General features: G+C 37.9%; 3 protein-coding genes across 4 annotated transcripts in view; 2 read left to right on the top strand and 1 right to left on the bottom strand.

Annotated features, from left to right (window-relative positions):
- lipia (lipase, member Ia) overlaps window positions 1–3680 on the bottom strand; it is a 6884-nt gene extending 3204 nt beyond the window's left edge. The window contains exons 1-7 of the mRNA XM_014003118.1: window positions 3468–3680; window positions 2978–3055; window positions 1664–2031; window positions 1465–1573; window positions 1042–1143; window positions 323–412; window positions 63–230 (exon numbers count right to left, since the gene is read on the bottom strand). Coding sequence (XP_013858572.1) covers window positions 63–230; window positions 323–412; window positions 1042–1143; window positions 1465–1573; window positions 1664–2031; window positions 2978–3035 — 895 coding nt within the window. The 5' untranslated portion in view covers window positions 3036–3055; window positions 3468–3680. The remainder of the gene's footprint in view (window positions 1–62; window positions 231–322; window positions 413–1041; window positions 1144–1464; window positions 1574–1663; window positions 2032–2977; window positions 3056–3467) is intronic.
- Window positions 3681–5887: 2207 nt separating this feature from the next.
- LOC106514039 (choline-phosphate cytidylyltransferase B) lies at window positions 5888–12478 on the top strand. Of its 2 annotated transcripts, XM_014003119.1 has the most exons (8): window positions 5888–6370; window positions 8012–8111; window positions 8366–8482; window positions 10940–11091; window positions 11183–11261; window positions 11350–11492; window positions 11565–11753; window positions 12147–12478. In XM_014003119.1, exons 1-8 carry the CDS (start codon window positions 6290–6292, stop codon window positions 12360–12362), a joined length of 1077 nt encoding a protein of 358 aa, XP_013858573.1. In that variant the 5' UTR covers window positions 5888–6289; the 3' UTR covers window positions 12363–12478. The 2 variants fall into 2 exon arrangements, with proteins under 2 accessions (XP_013858573.1, XP_013858574.1); XM_014003120.1 differs by lacking the exon at window positions 11565–11753 and having other exon boundaries at window positions 6249–6370.
- A 209-nt stretch (window positions 12479–12687) lies between these two features.
- On the top strand, window positions 12688–19755 carry LOC106514040 (probable palmitoyltransferase ZDHHC20). Its single transcript, XM_014003122.1, has 12 exons — window positions 12688–13553; window positions 14332–14358; window positions 14812–14906; window positions 15023–15143; window positions 16244–16313; window positions 16784–16816; window positions 17147–17267; window positions 18305–18437; window positions 18524–18650; window positions 19383–19469; window positions 19549–19613; window positions 19709–19755. Exons 1-12 carry the CDS (start codon window positions 13436–13438, stop codon window positions 19750–19752), a joined length of 1041 nt encoding a protein of 346 aa, XP_013858576.1. The 5' UTR covers window positions 12688–13435; the 3' UTR covers window positions 19753–19755.
- The last annotated feature ends 2272 nt before the right edge of the window (window positions 19756–22027 follow it).

A 22027-nucleotide genomic window follows, 5' to 3' on the forward strand; every position in this document is an offset into this window, starting at 1 on the left:
AATAAATAAATAAATAAATAAATAAATAAATAAATAAATAAAGCATGTTTTTTGTCACCAACCAAAGATAGGACATCCGGCATCTCCGAAGCGGTCACAGTTCAAACATTTTCCAGCCAGAAAGTCTTCATAGGATGAGCAAGGATAGGCTCTGGTGAAACATGTTCTGTTCACCGTGTCCAGGAAAAGAAACACTGATTTCTGGTGGTCACATTTAAAGTAGGATCCTCCTGTTCAGCAGGTAAGAATGAGGATTTTTACCACATGAAATGTATTAATTATTGATACGGTCATTCACATAAACTAATTTTAATAATCTCACCAGAAAAGATGGTCTTGGGGCAGCCTGGTTGGTCTGCTCCTCCATTAGCATAGAAATCAATGTGACCAAGAGGTTCCCTGAAGCCAAGAGCTGAAAACACAAGTTAACTCATGAAAACAACACAAATAATGAATGATTCTGGGATCATAATGTGAATGCTGAGTGTTGAATGACTTTGCTGAAACTTGTTAAAACAGCTGAAATACAGTTGCTAAAACTAAAAAAGGTACAGCCTAGATTAAAGCTACAAAGACCTAAAGGCTAGCTACTGTATAAGCTAAAATTTGAATAGTGGCTAAAAGCTTAGACAGCAAAAGGTTAGCTAAAAGTAGCAAAAAGCTAGTTTGAAACAAAACAATTCAAAATCAAACAATGCCTGTATCACTCTGTACACACTCAAAATTATTGTGTGGCCACACSATAACTAACACGTTGGCACAACACAAATAACGCATGTTATTTGGTCACAAGATGCTTTTTTTAATCCATTTTTTAAAATCCGGATGGGTACCATCATTCGTAGTGTCTTTCTATGAAGAAAAGAATTGCAAAAAATGTTCAACATCTTTATAAAAGTTACAAAAAGAGCCTAGCACCTATATGAATCAATAAAGTATGCAGAAGGAGATGGCAAAACAGGTAAAAATAAAAAYAGACACACTGTTCACACATTTGTACAACAAGAACATTAAAAATTGCAAAATGATACTTAAACTGACCGTCAGTGTCTGTGTGCAGCACATCTACAAACTGAGCATCGGTCGGGTCCAGTCGATCTTCTGGAGGCTTGTTATTGAAACTAGGCCCAGCAACATCCAGACCTGCAGACACAATCACATTTTTAAAGCTCCCAAAGAGTAAAACATGCTGGTACCATCATAGTAGCTACAAGCTGTTCTTCTTGTCCACATAGATTTTGTTACATAACATTTCTTTCTAAGGAATTTCATCAAAACTGATGCTTTTTTCCTCCGATGTGTTGTTTTTCTAAACCAGCAGCTTGTCCTTAAAAATCCATTAGTGGAGACTTCACAGAGACTCCTTTTTGTAATCTTCTCATAAATAAAATAAATAAACCTCACAAGATAATTAAAAGTATTTTAAGGTGTAAATGTTGTCTTGTTTTCGTGCCAGATGCTTACCTGTGATTCTTCCAATTGATCCATTAAAGTTAGCTCCAACCATTCCTGATATATGAGCTCCAAGACTGACTCCAATCATGTGGATTGAGCTCAGAGAAGCACCATGATCCTAAGAAGATGAAACATTATAGGGGTTACACACAACACCGTCCATGGTGTACCTTTTTTGGTGTGTCACAATGACATATGGCCCAAATACCTGCATCATTTTAATGAAAGCTGTGAGGTTGTCCGACACTTTGCGTGTGGTCTTCACGGCTCTCAAATAATCCAGAGTAGTGGCTCCATGGTTCCAGTCCACCAGTATAGCATTCATGTCCTCCCTGTCCAGCAGCATCTTGGTGATGTACAGCCACACAGGAGGAGAGCCAGTGGGTCGGTACCCATGAACGACGAAGGTGGTGGGTTTGGACATGTTGAACTGGGGATGCTGCGTTAGGTTGGTGTGGGATAAAAGGACGCCACAGACGTCATTATGTCTGGTGTACAGCAACAACCGGACTTTGAGACTGGTGCCAATAAATGAATGACCGAGATGAAGATCTGTAAACCTGCCACATTTCTTAGCTAGAAATCACAAGGAGAGGGGAAAGAGAGAAATTCATTTTTTTAGGTTTTCAAAATAAATTTGCACAATCTCTCAAAGTGACATAGTGCATGCTTCTGTCAGAGACTGCATGTGGTTTTATTCAGTGAGTTATTTTTCCTTCAAAGAAACAGTTAGCTTTACTGATTATTACTAATGAATTTAAGTTTCCTGCAGTGGTAGGCACAGTTGCCCTAATCAGAACTAACTTTACATTTATCAGATTAACTAACCATTTTAAACTGCAGACAAATTAGCTTCAGCTAAATTGGGTTTTGCTCATTTTAATGTAAAAAAATATTTTATGCCATTAATCTGAAATTAAATAAAAATAAAAACAATCTCCTTTTACAAGCAGTGTTGGACGTTTCAGGCACAGTGTGTGTGGCATGTAGCCTCTTGAACAGTTAAACTTTAAACTAAAAGCATCAAAAAGAAATAAAATAGCATTTKACAATATTTAAATAGGAAATACAAAAACTGACTACATATAAAGTATGATATAGAAAGTATTTACTTGACTAACTTCAAACTGTATTTATAAAATACAAACTTGATCAAGATACTTTTATTTTAAACATAATAAACTGGAAGTTAGAGCTGTTTTGAAGTGGCTGACTTGCCACAGATGGTCCTTTCCATCTTCAAGTTAAATGAATAGAAAACTAACAGCTGTTCAGTCGGCTGTTATTCTTGCACAATTGCAGGTGCACAGCATTGTGTATTTTCTTGTAAATGTGCTGAAAAAAAAAAACAAAGTTGTTGTTCTTCCCAGGAAATTTCAGTTCTGCAGTTGTGGTTTTACTGTAGCAAGGCTACACTTGTGATGCACTTCGGTGTGATAAGTCATCATGTTTGTGGGTATGTGTGTAATAATCACACACAGACAGGGGGGAGAAGTGATGCGTGTCATGTTCTGCACCYTACCTTTGCACGTGTGGGCTGTTGTCAGCAGGAGAAGAGTCAAGTATCGCCACAGAAACATGTTTCACAGCAGCGAGTGAACTTCAAAAGAAACAGAAAAGCTTCAGTCACACAACGTTTGATCAGGAGGGTTTCATTTAAACACAACAAAGCTGTACTTTTAATTTTTTTTCTCTCTCTCTGACAGATGTAMAGCAAAGACAGGAGCCTGGTTACTCATCTACTCACTCCCTGGTTTGATGAAGGCAAAAGTTCAAACACATATTCATTTAAAGAGCTGGTCTGAGTTCCATACAAGCCAAGGAAATTTGTTTAAATGTCTGACTCCACCCTCAAACATGAATTACAACCAATGACACTGTGATTCTATGGAAAACTGCGGCTTTTGCTCTTTGAACTCAGTGCCCTATCTGTTACATTTTCTGATAGGTGTTCAGTTTCCTGTTTAAAGATGTATCTGAAGAACGGCAGAAATATAAAGTATCAGTCTTACCTTCTGCTTTGGTATGATAATCTGTGGCTCTGTGTGTTAAAGGTCCAGAGTGATAATCTGTTTGTGGCTCCACATATTTGAGAAAGCGTTGATTCAGGAAGTAAGAGAAGAAACAGAGGAGTAACACTCCCTCCCTGTGAGTGTGTGTGTGTCTGTGTAAATGTGTGTGTGTGTGTGTGTGTGTGTGTGTGTGTGTGTGTGTGTGTGTGTGTGTGTGTGTGAGTGCGTTCTCACAAGGAAAACCACACCCCTCGGCCCAGAGTCGTTAATGTGCTCACACAGGTGAAAAACTCCCTGAGAAGTCGGGCCTGTTTTCTTGAAATTCAAACTCGAAATGTGGCCTTTTATTGTTTTTAATTGAAGTCAAACATCCAAAATCAACTTAATCTCTCTTCATGCTAATGTTTTTTCTTTGTTTTCCTTCTTGTAGAGGTTAAAAATGAAAAGAAAATCACTGTAAGGGTCTTTTCAAAAACTTTCAATTCTGCAGGAAGGAAAATTTCTCAAATACTTTACAAACTGAGGTTAAAGGGCAGATGAGTGTTTCCCATATGCTGTAACAAATAGRATTTCCTTGAAACTCATATTACTTCCACCTTTTTTAGACTAAGATGATCTTATGCAGAGAAATTTTAGCTCAGTAAAAATCAACTGAATTAGGGCCATTTTTGTGCTAACAACATTTAGGTGTCTTTTACCAGATGGCTGTGGTGGCCATCTTGAATCAGGTTGGCTCCAAAGGTTAATTGACTGTAGATGTGCACTAAATCATTTACTTAGAATCCATCCAGCGGTTCATAACATATTTTGATAAACGGTCCACACACAGACATAATGTTCACCTTTGCCCTACAAATWTGCACACTAAAGAGAAAACACTTCCACTCTCAGTATAACTTGTAAATCCTTTTTTGCAGCTCTCCCTTCCCCTGCCTCTCCCATATCACACATCCTCTTTCTGCGAAGCAGATTTTCTTCCACTTTATTTCCACATCAACGACYACGTCAGCAGTGGTTTCTGCAAACATGAAAGACACCGTTAGAGATGACAGGACCACAGACGATGATGCTTTGAAATGTGGGTTTCCTGGTTTTATCCTAAGTTTTGGGTTGTAACCCTTTGAGACAACTCTGCTGAGATTAAACAGCTCTGATTTTCATGGTCTTCTTTGCTGTTACGGTCTAATAAGTAAATATAGAAAACAGCAAGGGCTGCTAATACAAGCTATCTCTGCTTTAAAGCATCTGTTTGTTTTCTCTGTGCCAGCACTGGGACTATTTCCAAATGGGTTCAGTAGTCCAACTGGGTTTGTTTATAATCTTAATGTCAATCAAACCATTGTTMGTTTATATCTTACCAGATTGTGGAGCTAATAAGTCTATCTGAACCCAGGACCAAAATGTTTGGTGTTTCTCTCATCTAGTTCAGATTATTTGAACTAATGATCTGTTTAAATGTTATGAACAATCAYTAGTTTACCTGTCTAAGATAATTATTTGAACAGTGTCTTAGAGTTTAACACTTAACAGAACAATTAAGACCAAGACCACAGTGGATTGCTGAAATCTTAAAATGTAAAAAAGCTGTTATGGAATTCAAATGGACATTATTTTATTTACCTTAATGTTTCGATACATTTTGRACAGCTTGGTTGTTTAAACTAAATTTGATGGTTATTCACAAACACATATAGCAATCTGTAGCATTTCAGGTGTAGACTGGGTTTATATCAGCAGTAATAGCAGAATACACTGCTCAAAAAAATAAAGGGAACACAAACAACGCACGCTAAGTCCCGATCTTAATCAATGAAATATTCGCATTGAGTACTTTGTTCTGTACAGAGTTGAATGTGCTTCACAAAAGTTTGATTTACTTGGACTTAGCGTGCTTTGTTTAAGTGTTCCCTTTATTTTTTTTGAGCAGTGTAGTTTCACAGAAATAAGTAATGTGAAATCATGGCAGGGTAAATGTTTATTAAACAGCACTATGAGAGGGGAGTTGTTTGACTGAAATTCACTTTGGTGTTGGCCCTGCTTGAGCTAAGTTCATCCCTTCAGTTTAAATCAAACGCAGTTTCTCCAGCCGAGATCAATGTTATTGAGAAATTATTTGTTCATAGCCTTTTAACATATGAAAAGATATCAGTTGTTGCCTTAAARTCACCAACAGAACAGACTTTCTGTACATTTATGCAGGAGTGTTTCACATGAAAGATAATATATTTCATTTGATTTATCACTGAGATCACAAATCTCTTTTTCAATGAAGGCCTGGGCCTGAAGGCAGCCCAAACATGCATGTTTTTGGACTGTGGGATAAAATTCACGCAAACGGGGGAGAACATGTAATCCACACACAGAAAGACCCCCAAGTCCAACCGAGGGCTTGAATCCAGGAATTTCTTGATGTGAGGAATCGGTGATAATCACTAGTCCACCGTGCTGCCAATGAACTGAGCAGAAAGAACAACTTGTAAGCATCAGCCCAGTAAAACTAACTGATAAGACAGAAGCAGTGGTAGACACTGTGCTGTGCTCTTCTTGGTGCTTTCTTAATTGCCTCTGTTCTTTCTGAGTCACAATCAGTAACCAGGATGAGAGACAATCCCTTCTCTGAGTGAAGGAAAGATCCATATTGACTTCAGAAGTGTTGGACTTTTCTGAATGACTTTACTAGAGTGGCGTGAACTTTGCTCACTATGCTCTCTCGTCATCAGGGTCAGGCAGGCTGACGAAACGAAAACTTATAAAGGCACGCAGGCTCAGACACCAGCGTGTGGAGAGGCACAAACAGGCGCGCTCACAGCCGGACATCCAGGATGGCCAGAAGGAGACGAGGCCGTAGCAGCAATGGCCAGCAACAACAGAACCCACAGAACCGGAGAGGAGGCCATCGCATGGTAGGTCTACAGGAACAGGGTCACTTTACATTAAATTTACATCTAAATAATCTTTAAAATAAATAGAACAGGAGTCTGCAACATTTGCAGTCATATTATGTATCATTTCTGTGCCTTGGCTCTAGTAAAATGTGTCCAACGCTGTAAAATGTGCTGCAACTTTGAGTCTTGAAGGGGACCTTTTTGGGGGCAGGGGCTGACATTATATAAATAAACATAGGGATTGTTAACTTTTATTATCATTCTTACACTAGGACAAATYAAAAAATCATATTCATGCAATAAAAAAACATATCTAGTTACAAATTAAAACATGGAACCATTTTATCTCTGTAAGAGAGGCAGGAGACAAACAAGAATATATAATAATTWAATTATTTAATAGTATTTCACTGCCATCTTATGTATCCTGACTTGGCATGTCATTCACTGTCAATTTTACCTCCATAACATGCACATCATAAAACATTTCTTGTGCTGAAGCATATATAAGCTTATGCTTTCACTGTCTTTGTAACAAAGATGTTTGAAGCAGAGCACAAGATCAAAGTATATCTCAACAACACGTCACTGCTCACAACACAAAGTCCAGGCCACACAGAGCATTAATGCAAAACGAAAATGGCCACTTGTGCCCTGATGGGGTTATAAATGTTTATCTTATTTAGATAAATGCTCTTGTTTAATAACTCAAATCGAAAGAATATAGTCTCAGCCTAGGGGTGCCAAGTGTAAAATAAAAAGTCACTGACGCATTTTCATTAGCTCACTTTCTGAATGTAATTTTTTCCACTAACATTTTATTGTTATTTAGCTCCCTGTTCTTACATTTTGCAAATTTATACTGAATGTGCAAATCTAAATGTAAGTTAAATCTTAAATGTTGCAGCTAAATGTTGAAGTTTACGTTTAAGTACTGAATTTCAAAATGGAGTGCAGACTTTGTTGTTGGTGCAAGGCTTATGTTTTGATGTCATCATCCTGAGACAATAGCAACCACTAACACTGCTAATTCTGCTTATGCTGCTAAAGTTTCTCTACATGACACCAAATTTGCAGTTGTGGCTGGTGCCTGAGCTGCACTTCAAACTACCCGACCACAGCTACCATCCATCATGTTTTCAATGAACACACTTTGGATCTAAATCTCTTTAGCAGTGGTATCAGCTTTACTGTTTGTGTTTATTGCAGGATGATGATGATGTCATCTAATAAAAATTAGTAAAATGTAAGAACAGTGAGCTAAATAATAAAATGTTAGTGGAGCATTTTAAACTTTAACACTGAGATAGTGGTAATGAAAATGTGTTTGTGGCATTTTATTTTACACTTGGCGTCTCATACCAGCCTGCATGTTTGTATAACCTCTGGATCTAGTTATGGTTTAAATAATCCTGCAGTGATTCTGTTTCACTAAGTCAGAAAAATCAAAAGGCTGCCAGTTGGTAACGCCTCCTCCTACCGTGCTTCAAACACAAGCAGGTTATTCAAGTTGGAAACGCTACAAATGTCCTCAGGAGTGAAGCAACTGTCAATACGCAATTTATAATAGAGTAAAACCAGCTTTTCCTGTAATTGTCATGGCACGACTCAGAACTAAAAACACTTAACCTGCTTTCTTTCATAATTTCTATTTTCTAGGCTCTGCGGGAGCCAGCCCCATTTGCCAAACCAACAGGTTGTGAGGCAGTTGTCCCACACGACGTGGTGACCATTTCTCAAGCACGAAAGGGAACGCCAGGTTAGCCTTTTCAGTCCGCAAATCCTGATGAGACTTCTAACTGGAAACGGAATAAAAATCAAGTCACTCAGACTTGACTGGGTCACCTAGTATCAGCTGATTGGAGCCATAAAAAGGGGATATCAGTTTTGCTTCACAGCTGATAAAAACATTGATGATACGCTGATATTTGTCTGAAGGAATGTGCCACGTCATCTGAGTGGTACAGGAGATTTACAGCTGTACAGATGGTCACGTGTTGTTTATTTGTATAGCTCACCGTCCAGTTCGAGTCTATGCTGATGGGATCTTTGATCTTTTCCACTCGGGACACGCTCGAGCTCTGATGCAGGCCAAAAATGTCTTCCCCAACACTCACCTGATAGTAGGAGGTAAAGTATGGATCTAATGTATCCATTTGACATAATCAGTGTTTTTGTGTGCATAAAACTGTACAACAAGAGCAACTGTCAGTTCATTTAGAGTTAAAATTGTATATCTTGTATTTAATTTAAGGCAATAAAAGGATAGTTAAGATGTTTTTTGAAGCGGTATTTTCTGGAGTTTATCAGTAATCTGTTTCTCAGTAAACGTTGCTCAATATCACTTCAGAATATCAGGCAGATGTTTTCTCGACACAAAAGGGCTATAGACCAGTCTGGACCTGTTCCAACACTGATTTATTTTAAACTGGGTTTCTGTGAAAAGGTTATGAAGAAAAAAATATCTTACCTGTGGTAGATATTCCCTAAACCAGTGGTGTCAAACCTGTTTTCACTGAGAGCCACATGAGAYTGGCCCTCAAAGGGACAGTTGCAATTAACTTTGATTAAACAGGAAAAAAAAACACGTTCCACATCTCATTGCTAAGACTGAGCACCGCTAACAAATGATAACTGAGCTCTACATGGTATTTCCTGCATGGTGGGGTGGGGGGCGTATGGAAGCTTTGGAATGCTTTGGACGTTGTTTCCTGTTTCCTGTCGTGTCTATAATTTATCTTCATGATTTAAACATATAATACTTTGATTGGTTTTTACTGATGGTTTGAACTGATGTATTTTTCTTCCAAATTATTTGTTTTTAAAAAAAGTCCATGTACAGTACAGACCAAAGGTTTGGACATACCTCAACTATGAAAACTGTAGGGTCACATTGAAGGCATCAAAGCTATGAATTAACACAGGTGGAATTATATACTTAACAAAAAAGTGCGAAACAACTGAAAATATGTCTTATATTCTAGGTTCTTKAAAGTTGCCACCTTTTGCTTCGGTTCTACTTCACACACTCTTGGCATTCTCTTGATGAGCTTCAAGAGGTAGTCACCTGAAATGGTTTTCACTTCACAGGTGTGCCCTGTCAGTTTTAATAAGTGGGATTTCTTGCCCTATAAATGGGGTTGGGACCATCAGTTGTGTTGTGCAGAAGGTGATACAGTGCACAGCTGATAGACCTACAGAATAAAAATTGTATTATGGAAAGAAAAAAACAGCTAAGTAAAGAAAAACGAGTGCCCATCATTACTTTAAAAAATGAAGGTCAGTAAGTCTAAAAAATTGGGAAAACTTTGAAAGTGTCCCCAAGTGCAGTCGCAAAAACCATCAAGCCCTACAAAGAAACTGGCTCACATGAGGACCGCCCCAGGAAAGGAAGACCAAGAGTCACCTCTGCTGTGGACGATAAGTTCATCTGAGTCACCAGCCTCAGAAATGGCAGGTTAACAGCAGCTCAGATTAGAGAACAGGTCAATGCCACACAGAGTTCTAGCAGCAGACACATCTCTAGAACATCTGTTAAGAGGCGACTGTGTGAAACCACTGCTAAGGACAGGCAACAAGCAGAAGAGACTTGTCTGGGTGAAAGAACACAAGGAATGGACAGTAGACCAGTGGAAATCTGCTTTGGTCTGATGAGTCCAAATCTGACGTGTCTTTGTGCAATGCAGAAAAGATGAATGGATGGACTCTACATGTCTGGTTCCCACCATGAAGCATGGAGGAGGAGGTGTGATGGTGTGGGATTGCTTTGCTGGTGACCTTGTTGGAGATGTATTTAAAATTGAAGGCATACTGAACCAGCATGGCTACACAGCATCTTGCAGCTGCATGCTATTCCATCCGGTTTGCGTTTAGTTGGACCATCATTTATTTTTCAACAGGGCAATGACCCCAAACACATCTCCAGGCTATGTAAGGACTATTTGACCAAGGAGAGTGATGGGGTGCTGCGCTAGATGACCTGGCCTCCACAGTCACCGGACCTGAACCCAATCGAGATGGTTTTGGGGTGAGCTGGACCACAGAGTGAAGGCAAAAGGGCCAACAAGTGCTAAGCATCTCTGGGAACTCCTTCAAGYCTGTTGGAAGACCATTTCAGGTGATTACCTCTTGAAGCTCATCAAGAGAATGCCAAGAGTGTGTGAAGCAGTAACCAAAGCAAAAGGTGGCTACGTTGAAGAACTTAGAATATAAGACATATTTTCAGTTGTTTCACACTTTTTTGTTAAGCATATAATTCCACATGTATTAATTCAAACAAGTAGTTTTGATGCCTTCAGTGTGAACCTGCCATTTTTATAGTCATGAAATTAAAGAAAACCCTTTGAATGAGAAAGTGTGTCCAAACCTTTGGTCTGTACTGTACACTTGATTGAGATAGCTGAGGTCTAGTTTTCAATGGCTGTTCCTTACCTAAAGGAGGCATTCAAAATGCTGATACAAAACATCAATAAAAACAACACCTAAGATAGAAAAATACATCAGTATAAAAGCTGAGAGATACAAGAAACAACAAAAATAAAATAACTGACAACTCCACTTCAAACYGATTTTAATTTTTGTTTTTAGTGTGCAGTGATGAACTCACCCACAAGTTTAAGGGCTACACGGTGATGACGGAGGATGAACGCTACGAAGCGTTGCGGCACTGTCGTTACGTCGACGAGGTGGTGCGAGACGCTCCCTGGTCACTTACCCCAGAGTTCCTCAAGAAACACAAGGTCAAAAGTCACAGTGTGTTGCAGGGTCATGCAGTCAAAAGAAAACAAAAACCAATGTAACATTTAACCAGTCCAAATGTTCCATTCACAGATCGACTTTGTGGCRCATGATGACATCCCGTACACATCTGCTGGATCAGAGGATGTTTATAAGCACATCAAAGAAGCAGGTGGAGATTCAAGCGAACCTTTAGGAATGGTCCCAAGTTGTTTGGTGTGTCAGTGGAAATCATTACAAAATGTGTGTTTTATTTACAGGGATGTTTGTGGCCACTCAGAGGACAGAGGGTATCTCCACATCAGATCTGATTACACGAATCGTTCGAGACTACGACATCTATGTCCGTCGCAACCTGCAGCGAGGGTACACGGCTCGAGAACTAAACGTTGGGTTCATTAATGTGAGTAATTAATAATGGATCTGAGGGGGAAAATGACAACGCACTGTAAGCTACATCTCCCTCTGCTGACAGGAGAATAAGTATCGGCTCCAGAACCAGGTGGACAAGATGAAAGAGACGGTTCGAACGGTGGAGGAGAAGTCGAAACACTTTGTCAACAGGGTGGAGGAGAAGAGCCAGGACCTGATTCTTAAGTGGGAGGAGAAGTCACGGGAATTCATTGGCAGCTTCCTGGAGCTTTTTGGAAAAGACGGCGCATGGGCACGTTTACTTTTATATCACCAAAATTAAACGGGGGGAAAAAACATTGGAAAATGAAACATTGAAGGAAGATTTCAATTCATTGGAACTTTGCTCTGTTGCATTATTAAAGCTTTTGTTGTGCATTCATGCCCTCTGGGCCTATTCCAGTACAGTTCATGGTTTAGCTACTTCCTTCCAATGCCGACATCAGAATGCTTAAGTTAGACCACAAAAGGAAAATAATATCTCAGTTGCAGCCAAATCTAAAAAAAGAGAAACTTGTAAAAATCACTGGAAACACATTTGTCTGTCCTGCCAGTTAAGAATTAATACTTTTAAAGTCATGAAAAGTAACAACAAACCCTCCATGTCACAGTTAAAACAACCTGTTTTGCTTCTTTCCTTTTTCAGCATGCCATTCAGGAGCGCAGTGGTCGGATGCTCCAGGCCTTGTCACCCTACTCGTCGCCCCGTGGCTCCCCCAGCAGCAGTCCCACCAGGACACGTTCAGTTTCACCCAAGGAYCTCCTCCACGCTGCCTCTCCTCCGTCCTCTCCATCCTCTCCATCCTCATCATCTTCACGCAAAAAAAAGGCACGCGCCTCTCTCAAAGCAGCGAGTCATTAGCCTGGAGCCTGAACTGTATCGAAAAAGTGGCTAATTGTTAGAATTAACATGTATAAATTGAGTTTTTTAATTTATTATGGCTGTATTAAAGTGTGAGCAAGCTATACTGTAAATAATTTGTTTTGTCAATTGCTTCTTTGTCACATCTGGCAGCCAAGAACAAGAGATTCCAAGTCTACTCTTAGGAATCTGCTTTCTTTTCACCATTAAAGAAACATATTTCCACCCACATGTTGGGCTTGGATATGTTTACTTTTTAGTTTTTATCGGTTAATATTGATGGCTTTGCAAAATATGTTAATAGAAATGTTTCACTGTACTGCCTTCTCTTTTCTGGCAAAAAAGAACATTTTTTCACCATTCAGCTAACCACTGTTACCTTCTATCTAGATATGAAGCTCATTTGAAGCGAAACTTATTGATTTTCTAAATGACCTTCCCTATTCCACAGATTTTGTGGATATAAAGCTGCAGGTTCATCACTTCCATCGTCACTTTATTGGCTTATGAAATAGTGAGGGGTGGATCTGACAGAGACTCTTGCTCTGTTAAACCTTATACCACAAAAGAAGAATGTCTTTCTGGCCATCAGATAGAATGTCAATCAAATATTTTAAGATTCAATGGTCAATTTAAAAATAAAATAGCAATTAGCAATAGTCTAAATAATCTATCTACTAGCAATGTGAGACAAAAATTAAATTGTTCAATTTCTAAGACTTCTAGCTCCCTCAAGTGGACAAAATGATATATTGCAGCTTCAAACGGAACCCTGCATGACTAAAAAACACAGTAGAGTCTTGTGCTGATTATGTTAATAACTTTCACAAATTATTTTGAAACGGACGAATAAAACTCGCGTATAAATGTATAAATCACGTTTCAAACATACTATTTTCAAATTTGTTGACGTGGGAAGCAAAGTAAAGAACATTGACAACAGCTGATCGAATCATCTTTGGAATCTGCGCTGGAGGGAAGCATCTTGAGGTTGTTTGTATCTTTGGTTCAATCATTAAATAGCCGTGAGTGTGACGTCACCGTCAGCCAGCGTCCAAACACTCGGATTAAATATGGCCCCTTCACCTGCGCTGAAGTGCTGTAAACGGACTCTGAATTGGATACCTGTCTTTTTTATTAACCTGGTCGTTGGCTGGTCTTATTACGCTTATGTTGTGGAGCTCTGTGTGTGTAAGTACGCTCACCTTTATTTGTATTGTAGCCCGCGTCGCAGAGGTTGTGTTGACACTGACTGAAGGTTGACAACTTTTCATTGTGAGATTTATTCTCCTCTCATGCTGAGTCTGCAGGTCAACATAACAACAACACGCCTTTTTCTGGTTTCCTGGTTAACAGTTCTACATATTCCTTCATAACAGTATGAATCTGCATAACCTGCAATTTTTTTAGTTCTAAATTAGTAATTTGTACAAAAAATACACTACAAAGCTACTTATTGAATAATAATAATAAAATATATATAATTGCTTGAATTGAGTCTGTTTGTYATAAACATTAGAAGCTGTGTGACGCATCCTGCCATGCTTTTTCAATAGGGTAATGTTAAAAAGAAGTACCAATAATCAAACTGGTTGAAAATTTTGTGTGTTTGATACTTTTCTGCTTTAATAAGATGTGAGTTGTCACATGCAAAAAAAAAAAAAAATGTTTTTAAGGGATTTTTTCAGGCTGGACTGATCCTAATCAAACTTGGCATTCATTTGCGCTGTAGTTTTTTTTTTCTCTCCTGTGGTCAGAACAGGGACATCCCTGCTGCAGAAACAAAGCTCTCTGTTATGGGGTGGTCACTGCTGGCCTGGCCGTGCCAGGCTGCTGCCACATGGTGCCATGGATGGTGCTGGGGGGAGGGAGGGGGTTGGCTGTATGTGAGAGGGATGCATTCATGCTAATCTCATCAAACTCAGTTTCTCATATATATACATTTTTTTTCTTTCCCTGCCTCATGCAGATACAATCTCGGACAATGCGGAACGAAGTAAGTGAAACCCACACGCACTGATCACCTCTTTACCGTTAAGTGTGTCATAACCACCTGAAGGTGAAAAGGATGGGTTTTAATGAAACAATGTGTTATTGGATGTAGATATACAGCTGATTACTGCTGGAGTCACTCATTCAAGATTGCATTGCTAATTGACACCACTGGATATCATGGCTGCCTTTTTCCCATCCCCGAGCCAGACAGATATTGAGCTAAAATTGGATGTGARATTAGCTGAGAATAATTCTGATATGCATTTCATGAAATAATTTAGAATTTTTGAATTGGTTGTTCAATGAGCTATCTACAACAGGTAAGATACTATCTGTCTAACCTTTCCACATAASCTCACTTCAAAAGATCTGAACTYTTACGTTAATAKATGGGAATATATCAGAGGAGTCTGTTCAACAACAAACTAATGTTTCTTTTTTTCTCTCTCAACAGTCAGCTATTTGATCATCTTTCACATTTTCCTCTCCATCTTTATGTGGTCATACTGGAAAACCATCTGGTCCAAACCAGCCGGTCCCTCAGCCGCAGTAAGGGAACAGTTTTCTCCTGAACTTGCAGCGGGCAAAATGAGAACATCATGGCCAATCATTTGGCAGTATTTAAAGKTTTGTTTAACTCCATTTATCGGTTCTCTTCCTGTTAGTTCGCTCTGCCCCGAGCAGAGAAGGAACTGTACGAGAAGGAGCAGCGAGCTGAGATGCAGCAAGAGATTCTGAAGAGGGTGGGGAAGAATTTACCCGTGTACACGCGCACAGCTGGAGGAGGTGAGGCGCTTACTTCAGCAGCAGCAGCGTTGCCTGTGCGTGGCAGGCCTCGGGGGGCGGGGGAAGCTTGTTGACTAAAATTGTACCACAAATACAGGAAGAAAGCAGAAACCTGTCCCCCGGTGTTTATCACACTTGCACAACTTGACACTAGCCAACACGAGGGAAAGTTGTGTAAATGTTGCATTTTGTCTTCCTCATTTATCATGATGGTGCAGAAAAGCATCGGCTAAAAGATGTTGCTTTTTGTGTTTTTGGAACTGTATGAGACTCCATGCAGAGTTGTAAAGTAACTAAGTACAAGTACTTTGTTACTGTGCTTAAGTAGAAAATTTGGCTATCCGTACTTTACTTGAGTAATTTTTTTCAGCCAACTGTTTTTCTTCTACTCCTTACATTTTTACACAATTATCTGTATTTTCTACTCCCTACATTTTTTAAAAAGGTAAGAAGCAGAAAGACATTACTCCTATTTCATTCTGGCTCATTATTGTTAAAATAATAAATAAATAAATTCTATCCCGATAAACTGTGCCTTTGAATTTAATTGTGGTTGGATAAGAAGTATAAATATATACCATTCTGACACATTTTAATTTGTACACAATCCATCACAGCTGCACGCCTTTAAAAACTGTATTTGGAAAATCTAACCTTTCATTTTTACTCAATACTTTAATACTTAAGTACATTTTATGTCAGAAATTTACTTAAGTATAAAATAAATCAGATACTTTAAGACGTTTACTCAAGTAATATTCTTAGAGGAGACTTTAACTTTTACCAAAGTAATTTTATGATAAGATACTTGCACTTTTACTCAAGTATCACTTTGTGGTACTTTATACAACACTGACTCCATGTTTTCTCTGTGGACCTAAACTGGAATCGTCTTCTAGTCTGTAAATTTGTGCTTTGTTCTGTTTTTCATCTCTTGCAAGGAAAAATCTGCATGAAATGTTAATAAGATGATAAAAAAAAACAGATTTAAAGCTGCAGCTTCACTAACGTGCAGAAAACACATCATATTCTCCTTTTTTTTAACCAGTTGCTGTAATATGTGAACCCACTTCTAATGATCCTGCTTTATTGTCGAACAGCCATAAGATACTGCGACTACTGTCAAGTAATCAAGCCTGACCGCTGCCATCACTGCTCCACCTGTGAAATGTGAGTCGAATTATAAATATTAGTTTTTCGTTGGTTACCCTCTGCCTGTTAGAAACATTATTCTTTGCAGACGTGTGCACCTCAACATGTTTTTGCCTGATATGATAATATGTACTGAAAAATCCTTTCTGCTAAATTAAAATAATGGTTAATAGCAAACAGAGTTTCAGTGATGTGACCTATATTTAACGTCATTTGTTACCAGCTAACCACACTGTTGAGTTGTCCTRGCCCTGAACAACATGGCCGCTCGCTAATTACCAAGAAAAGTCACGTGACAGCGCCTCTAGTCAATACACATCATTGTTAAAACAGCATCAGTCATTTTTTTGGGGGTTTTAAGTTGTTTGTTCCTTTAGTTTTTTGTTATTTTTTTTAAATACTGTTTAACATTTAACGGCTATATTACGTTGATAATTTTGAATAAATTAATGACTAGATTTGTGTTTTTCTCAATTTTTATTATCAAGGTGTGTGTTGAAAATGGATCATCACTGCCCCTGGTGAGACTTTTCTATTTTAATTTGCATTTAAGGTGCTCTTTATCTGGTTTTAATTAACTTATATTGAAATAATTATTATGTAATAGTTTGTTGATCATCTGTAAAAGAAAATATAACTATTTTTTTTTCTCTCGACTTACTTTCTTCCAGGGTGAAGAAAATGGATCATCACTGCCCCTGGTGAGACTTTTCTATTTTAATTTGCATTTAAGGTGCTCTTTATCTGATTTTAATTAACTTATATTGAAATAATTATTATGTAATAGTTTGTTGATCATCTGTAAAAGAAAATATAACTATTTTTTTTTCTCTCGACTTACTTTCTTCCAGGGTGAACAACTGTGTTGGGTTCTCCAACTACAAGTTTTTTATTCTGTTTTTAGCCTACGCTGTGCTCTACTGTGTTGTGATTTGTGCCACAGTCGTCCAGTATTTCATCAAATTCTGGACCGTAAGTATATACATATATTTGGACATTCTTTCTGCGCAGAAACTTTATTTCCAAATGAATTAAAAGATGCCAACAACAGAAGACTTGTCCGTCCAGGCTTACATGTTGGAGCCAGAGTCTGACCCAGAGCCAGAGGAGACTGAAGACCAAATTATAGTTGGCTTATTTAGAAGTTCCGCTGCAAAAACTGTGATGTAATAACTCAGAGAACTAAACATGTTAGATATAAAAAAAGAAACAGAATTTAAAGATATGGGCAGCAGGAGAAACCAAATTCAAKTTTTCTGCACTCCTAGAGACTCCCAAGTGCACAACAAAATGTATTTAACGGCTAAAATGTGGATTTTACATATGTCTCCTTTAAAAAAAAATCTAAATACTTTGTGAAATATTGCCACAAATGTAAAAAATAAAATAAAATAAATTCATGCCTTGAAGGACAATATGCAAAGAACAATCATACTTTTTGTCTAAGGTTGTGTAAAGATGAAGTGCATTCAGGAAGTTGTGTATCAGCCATAATCGTTGCATCATGAGTTAATGACCCGTCAGTTTAGAACAGTAGACTCTTTTATAAGACACCTCAAACCAGGACTTTGACGCCCTCTGGCCACTTTGGTGTGGTTTCTGAATGAACAGAGGTGCTTTGTGCCATGAAACGAGGCAGTAGCAGAGCAGAAACGCTCGACATGCGAAACCATAATCTCTGTAATTACATTTATTTCACTACCTGTGCAGGGATCYATACACAGAGCAGGAGAAGTTATTKAGAGAGGCAGCAGTGAAGGTGTTGGTGTTTTCCATTCAGTTGACTTCTGGTGATGGAGCTGAGGGCAAACACTTCAGTGGAGATGCTTTTTATCATCCAAAGTGCACGCATCCACCTGCAATTCTTCCTTATTTGAACCAGTGATGTTATTCGGATATAAAATGACAGATTGGACTTATTTACTAAGAAAATATYTCAAATAAACGTGACAAATAATTGACCGGCTCAACTAACTTTTTATTGTTATTTTCTCCCCCTCTGTTTTCAGAAAGAACTTCCTGACATGCATGCTAAATTCCACATCCTGTTCCTGTTTTTTGTGGCTGCTCTCTTCTTCATCAGCATAGTGTCACTTTTCAGCTACCACCTGTGGCTTGTGGGGAAGAACAGGACCACTATAGGTAAAACAGAAATTGTTTCCCTTCCGTTCAACTTCTTTTTTTTTCTTCATTTTTTTAAAACAAAAAACAAACTCATTCTTTTTCAGAGGCTTTTAGAGCTCCTGTTTTTGCAAAAGGTCCAGACAAAAACGGGTTTTCTCTCGGCTTTAGAAGAAATCTAGCAGAGGTGTTTGGAGACCGGGTAAAGTACTGGGTCGTTCCTGTTTTCTCCAGGTGAGTGTGGCGTGTTGGGATTCAGCTGTGGCAGTAATCAACATCGTTTTTAGCAGCGTTCAAACTGCAGAAATCCAGTATATAACCCATATAGGATTTTTGTTTTGCGACAGTCTGAACTTATGACAGTTTTTATCTCAAATTTGACTCAGGTCTTTTTTTCATATGTGGAACAAATCAGATACTTGTTTTTCAAAGTGACAGTGGTCATGGTCATGCCGTGTTTCATCTAACTTTTACATTGAATTTTTTGTAAATAGTTTGATCTAGATATTGATATTATTGTTTTAAGGCAGATTTTTTTTTGTATTTTACTTCTAGATAATTCACACCAACATATGACGCTAACACTAGCATCGACTTTATCAATACTAGCATGATGGGATTGAGACTACTTTCAGTACATCTTTCATTTTAGGAATGCAGTTCTGCACCAGCACAGGCAGGAAGTTGCAAGGTCGCATGTGAACACTGGACGAAACAAGCAGAGCAGATAATAATTTACTGATTGCGCAACAACTTCAGAATAGATCCGTGCATGCCAGTGCATGCTAATGTGTAGCATCCATATTTCCTTCTGTGAACACAGCGTGTGCGACTTCCTGCCTTCTTCTGTAGGTCACATTTAAATTATAATGCGACCCACATATTAAGACATGCAGTTTGGACGTGGCCTCAGACTTTTCTGATGAACATATCATGTTTACCAAACGTTGTTTTTATGTTTTACAGTCAGGGTGATGGCCATTCCTTTGTCACCAGACTGGTGCACATAGATCCTGAGCAAGCAAACAGCATCCTCCAACAGAACGGCAAAATGTTAGTTTCCTTTCTCCCAAACATCCAGTGCTGATTTTTTTGTTTTGTTTAATTAGTATTAAAGTGACTTTAATTACAGCCCTGCTAATGGAGAGAACAACCAGTGTGTGTCACAGTCAGAGGACAACAACAAAGAGAAAACTGGTACGATCATGAAGTTATTTTCTGTTTTTTTTAAATAATTTTACAATTTAAAAGTTGATTAAAAAAACGGTGTTGCGTAATTTTTTTAATCTCAGACGGAGGTCAGACAGTCGCTGTGACGGTGGACAGCGAGCCTTAAAAGGTGTGTAAYCACAGAGTTTTTATTTTATTTTATTTTTTGTCCCTTTCTTGTGTTTTATTTGTGTTTCTGCTGGCTGTCTTTGTAGATAACACACACAAACACTCACCTACGGAGGTATCAACAATGGTGCCTTAAACCCGGAGCAGCAATACCTCCAGGACGACACTTGGCACCACAACAATACTGTTGTCATGACAACAAACACCCCACAGCGACGTTGTAGACTGCAGCAGTCTGAAACAAATGGGATTTTGTTATTAGCCAAAGACATTAAAACTATAGCATTTTTATTGCATCTTTAAAAAATCTCTGGGAGCCACCGTATTTGTTAATCAGTTTGAACAAAAGATTCATCTTGTCAGTATTAACCAAATATATAATAACTATAGTTGTGTTTCTTGAGCCACTAAAGCAAAAATAATTGCAAAATGATACATTTTAACACTGTTTCTGTCTGCAACGTGTCACATTTCAACTCCAAACAGAGCATATGTGAAAGCCAGTGGTAATTTATTACAAATGTAGTTTACAGTTTATATTTTTTAATATTTACACCTCATTTTGTTTACATTTTTCACATTAAATTTTAACACCCCCCCCCCCCCATTTTATAATAAAACTTTCAACTGACTGCTGCCTTTAAGGACCAAAACCAAGTAGTTAAAAAAAAAAAAAAAAAAAAAGTAAAGGATCATTGTTAGTGGAGCGCCTGCTGAGAAATTATACTATCGTCTTTCATTGCACTATAAATGTTGTCTTTAATGGTTTATATGTTTTTGAAATTTTATTTATTTGAAAGCAAAGCTCATAAAATGCACAGTTAAAGTGCTGTAAAAAAGAACGTGAAGTCAGGAAGTTCAGGGTCATTTTTTTTGTTTGTGTGTCTGTGTCCTCGAGTTTCAAAGCAGATCAGATAAACAGATTTATGTCAGGAACGTGTCGTTTTCTGAGCGTTTGGTTCGTGTTTCATAGAATTGCATTCCTCATTCATGATGCACAGTTTGTATGAGTGATCATAAATTACACAGACGCAGAAAAAATGTTTGTATCCTTTTTGTTAAAGAAAAAAATGAATCCACAGTGGTCACCGAATGCCTGAAACTGATGAAAGTAGAAGAAAATTACTCGGTTTGCTTTTAAATTTTGTTTCACTACAATTATTAAAAAAAAAACAACAAACTAATGAAGCTGGTTTTGACAAAAAGGATGATACCCTTAGCTTAATAGTTTTTTGTGCAACCTTTTGAGGAGACTTCCTCACCTGTCCACAGGTATTTAGATCCATTCCTTCTCCAGCTAGCTCAGGTTTGAAGGGTGACTTCTCCGGACTATTTTGGGTACTTATTTGTATTATTAGTCTCATCAGTTTTCCTCTTGAGGCCACATCCACAGAAGTTGACTGTAGTGACCCTTTAAATCGACAAACTGACTGATTACAAGWAGACATCTGTGATTCACTTTTTCATTATTCTGGTGAACCAAAATTCTGTCATTTTTCCTGTTTTATTTCTAAGTTGTTTCACTGACCTTAGTGTGTTTTTCTTTTTTTTCTTTTTTTAACAAAATGATCTGTGTCTCTAAGTATTGCTGCTGTGAATGTTTAAATAGTACTTTAATGCTTCACTGACTGAAGTAAAAGCACAATTAAACAGCTTCAGCTGGATTTAAGTATGTGAATAACTGCTTTTTTTTGGAGAAAACTGTTTATGCTAAATTATACTGATTAATCTGTAAAAATAAAGGTAATAAAACACTCTTAAGCTGTCATTTTATTTTTATTAAAACTGATTTGATGGGAGAGAGATTGGAGGTTGTCACAAAAAAATTCAGCTGATTGTCTCTCAGATCATCACAACCAGACGTCTCAGTTGATCAATCTGAAGAGTTTACTGTAAGCATGTGACATTATATATTTTACATTTTATATTCATACATTTGTTATGGTTTGACCAAAAAAATGTTTGCAGAAATGCTAAAAAATGGCAAACACTAGTTAAAATCTTGTGAATTGGAGTTCTCTGGAAATAATGTAACCAAAGAATATCTTACCTGTTGTAGATAGTCTTATTCAGATTGGAAAAACAGTTTAATTCTGATTGGACTGACGAGCTAACAGCTAGTTTTAGTCTGCATCTTCATGTTATATGGTTGCAGCAGGAAAAAAAATCTGATAATCCTGCTGAAACTACCAGAATGRATCAGATGTGTAACAAATAATTTATTTTGTGTACTGTAAATAATCATGTAATGTAATATTAGGATAGAGTTGAGG

The sequence above is a fragment of the Austrofundulus limnaeus genome, unplaced genomic scaffold, assembly GCF_001266775.1.
Source record: "Austrofundulus limnaeus strain Quisiro unplaced genomic scaffold, Austrofundulus_limnaeus-1.0 Scaffold17, whole genome shotgun sequence".
Lineage (NCBI taxonomy): Eukaryota > Metazoa > Chordata > Actinopteri > Cyprinodontiformes > Rivulidae > Austrofundulus > Austrofundulus limnaeus.